The sequence below is a fragment of the Sinohyriopsis cumingii genome, chromosome 19 (genome assembly GCF_028554795.1).
Source record: "Sinohyriopsis cumingii isolate HCF-2022 chromosome 19, ASM2855479v2, whole genome shotgun sequence".
Taxonomy (NCBI): domain Eukaryota; kingdom Metazoa; phylum Mollusca; class Bivalvia; order Unionida; family Unionidae; genus Sinohyriopsis; species Sinohyriopsis cumingii.
Window position 1 is genome coordinate 28740247 of NC_142979.1, and position 4071 is coordinate 28744317.

The 4071-nt window shown below is 44.7% G+C and overlaps 1 protein-coding gene across 1 annotated transcript; it reads left to right on the forward strand.

The window, feature by feature from the left end:
* Positions 1 to 2945: 2945 nt before the first annotated feature.
* On the forward strand, positions 2946 to 3452 carry LOC149775338 (protein CFDP2-like). The gene has a single exon (XM_089943465.1). It carries the CDS (start codon positions 2946 to 2948, stop codon positions 3450 to 3452), a length of 507 nt encoding a protein of 168 aa, XP_089799591.1.
* The last annotated feature ends 619 nt before the right edge of the window (positions 3453 to 4071 follow it).

The following is a 4071-nucleotide window of genomic DNA, read 5'->3' on the forward strand; positions in this document are numbered from 1 at the left end:
CTGTCACTGAAGCCAGTCAACAATCCCTCCCCCTAGATAAAAGCAACACCACCCCAATTTCAACCACTGAATCTGGGATGCGACCACCAATGCCAAGCACAACATAAAAGGGGGCCAGGAACAGAAGATACGATAAGAAGAAAAGGCAACCTAAAGAAAAAGAGGTAACGAGAAGGCGAGAATTAGAGAAACAAAGGACCAAATTACACAATCAACAACAACACCATACAGTCTGATAAGAAAAACATGGGACTACCTCAGGTACAGAAGGAAAAGGCAGCGTCGACAAAGTCCAATAGAATACCAATAGTGCAAAGTCATGCCGCCGTAGACTACAGCCGCGACTGGGATGATAAATGAGGAATGAGAATGTCAATAACTGATAGAATGTTATCACATCAGCACTCAAAAAATAAATAATCTAAGAACAGTCATCCATGCCTACAAGAAAGTTAAAGTGAGGCACGGCTGAAAAGAAGAGCCAATACAAATTTTCTATAATAGCGGACAAATATAAGTTCACTGGTGAAAAATATTGTCCAGTACCCATAGCGTTGGTTAGATTTTTACGATATACCTGCCAATCCCATCAAGTTATGACCACCGCTGGACGAACTCATCATAGCTGACCTGATCAACCCAAACATCTCATATAGGCAGACCAAGCTTTCGTTTGTGCTGCCCAAACACCTGAGACCACTGCTATTCCCGCCCTAGAGGTTAACCATCAGTCTTTTAAAGGGCTACTTGTCAAAATTGTCCATTATAAATAAGGGTTTTCATTTTGAGTGGAAACAGATTTCGCAAAATGCAAATTAATATCCTAACACGATCCAATCATCCATCGTTAGGAAAAAGAACATTTTTTCTTCTAACTAAGACTACAGATATCATTTGGGTCATATACACCCGATTTTTCTTGTATCTTGAATTTTCGGAAAATGTATGTACACTTGTATGATTGTCTTGGCAAGTCCTGGTGATCGTGAGACATGCCCATTCCACTGCAGTTTCCGTTTTTTCACTATGATGAGGAAGTCATCGTGAGGTCCAATGGCTTGTCTTATCTTTTGCCGTATTTCTTCATTGGTGATATGGTCTTTGTATGTGACGCCGAGAATCTTTCGGAAACATCTCATCTCTGTAGCCTGTATCCTTTTCTTCAAGTTCACTGTTATGGTCCATGATTCTCAGGCATAGAGAAATGTGGAGATCACCAGTGAGTGCATCAGTCTGACTTTTGAGCTGAGTGCGATGTTGTTGTCCTTCAAGATGGGCTTCAGTTTTGTCAGCGCTGCTGTTGTCTGTGCAATCCTGGAGAGTATTTCAGGTTTATATCCTTCATCTGTTACAGTTACTCCCATATACGTGAAGTTGTGGACTGTTTCTAGCTTTGAACCTTGGACCCTGATGTCAGTACTGATGCCCTTGATGTTGTTGGTCATCAGTTTTGGTCTTCTCTGCACTAATTTCCATGCCATAGGCTTCAGAGGTTTTGTCAATACTCTCTACTAAGCTAGCTAATTCTTGCTCATTTCCTGCTAGTCCATCAATGTCATCAGCAAAACGTAAGTTGATGGTTGTTCTGCATCAGATGCTAACTGTCCCGGTATGCTTATCAAGCGCGTCTGCCATGATTCTCTCCAGAAAGATGTTGAATAATGTGTGAGAGAGCAGACAGTCTTGTCTGACTCCGACTGTCGTTACAAACCAGTCCTCTATGCTACCGTTGAAGTATACTGCTCTGGTGGCCTTGTCATAGAGGTGCTCTATTACTGTGATGTTGTACAGTCTCATGGTCGCCCACAAAGCTGCATGCCCTACCCTGTCAAACGCCTTCTTGAAATCCACGAAGACCTGGTACAGATCTTGCTGGTGTTGGAGGTACTTCTCACACAATATCCTGACGTTGAAGATCTGCTCTGTTGTGCTGCGATCTGCTCTGAACCCCGCATGCTCATTGGCAATGACTTTTTCAGCCTGTGGTTTTAGTCTGTTCAGCAGTATCCTTAACATGACTTTGCTTGGATGGCTTATCAGACTGAGTGTACGGTGGTTTTGACAAGTAGCCTTTCTTGGGGAGGGTGATGATCAGTGACTGGGTCCATGGCGATGGCCATACTCCGGTTTGCCAGATCTTGTTGCAGATGTTTGTGAGAGCGCTAATCATTGCTTCTCCCCCAGCTTGGATTAGTTCTGCTGAGATGTTGTCCACTCCTGCTGTCTTACACCTTTTCAGTGATCTCACTGCGGCTTATACTTCTTCGCGTATGATAGGGTGGTTGTCGTTGTTAGTTGCTGTAGGGACGTTCAGTACCTCTGGATCTATTGTGGCTCGGTGGTTGTAAAGTTCAGCGCAGTACTCTGTCCATCTTTTCAGAATATATGTTTCTTCTGTGAGGCAGTTTCTGGCTTTTGTCCTGTAAGGATGTAACCCGCTAGACTTGGACGGGAAGGTAGACGCTGCCGCCCTCCACGAGTTTTCACGTTATGGATAAATAGTGCAATGTTAACATGGGCGGAAGAACTTCCGAGACGAAGTCACCGGCCAAGCGGAAAGGTTGCCAAACAGCTCAACGGCTACGTGTTCGTGACCAAGGCGAGCCACCAAGTTGGAGGAAATTGACTGTGGTCAGGCCTGGAGAGGGTTGGGCTCCGCCAGGCGACAGCTGCCCTAGACACACCACATGAAAAATGATAACCATTACCCATCCCATACTGGCTCGATCGTCGCCCGGTTCAACAAGGTCCGCGCCTTCCGTCGTGCAACAGGGGGGAGGTAGAAATTATATGACTGGTGCTCAGATCAGCAAGATTCGTGTCAGGAACAACATCACCATTGGCACCTGGAATGTGAGATCACTGAGAGCAACAGTAATGCTTGAGGAGCTTACATATGAAATGACCGGATACCGCTGAAACATCTTCGGACTCTGTGAGACACGATGGAAGAACATTGGAGAAACAACTACCTTGGAAGGACACAAACTGTACTTCAGTGGCTCATCACCATCCGCCTCAGGGAAACTCCATTCAACATTACCATAATACTGGCATACGCCCCAACATCAGACTATGATGACGCGGATGTGGAAGACTTCTATGACCAGCTACAAGAAATTATGAATAAAACACCGAGAAAAGACATTCTGGTTGTGCAAGGTGATTGTAATGCCAAGATAGGCAAGGACGCTTGCATGAACTGGAAAGGAACATGTGGGCTATGCTGCAATGCTCAGACAAATGAGAGAGGACTGAAGCTCCTGAAATTCGATAGTTCCAACGACCTTATGCTGGCAAACACCTTCGGCCAGCACACAGTATCCAGAAGATGGACATGGCACAGACCAAGCGGAGGCCATCACAATCAGATCGACTACATCATGGTGAAGAGGAGCCTACAGTCAAGTATAAACATCGCCAAAACTAGAAGTTTCCCGGAGCGGACATAGGAAGTGGCCATGATCTGGTGATGATGACCTTCAGGCTACATCTAAAGAAGGTCAAGAAAGAGAACCACACAAGAATGAAATTTGATCTTGAGAAATTGAAGGATCCCGAAGTAGAAAAGCCTTCCAGGCAATGATTGGTGGGAACTTTGCACCGCTCGCTATCCTCGATGCTGAGAATACCGATATGGACACGATGATCACCACCTTCAATACAGCAACGATCGAAACAGACAGTGATATCCTCGGTAGACATCGCCCAGTCAAGAAACCCTGGGTCACAGCTGAGGTTCTGAACCTGTGTAACAAGAGAAGAGAACTAAAGATGAAAAAGAACGATACAAAAGGGGCAGAGCAGTACAAGGCAGTCAACCGGGAAGTCAAGAAAAGCTTGAAAAAAGCAAAAGAGAACTGGATAGAAGAAACGTCCAAAGACATTGAAGGAAACTTGAAAAAGAACAAGAGCAGGAAAGCATACCAACTGGTCCATGTTCTAACAAGCACAAAACAACTGCTGGTTACCTCCTTACAGGACACTATGTAAACAACATTCTAAATTCATACGGAATAAGAACATTTACAGTTGTTAAGCGTGATACTAACTACATTACGTGGCTTACAC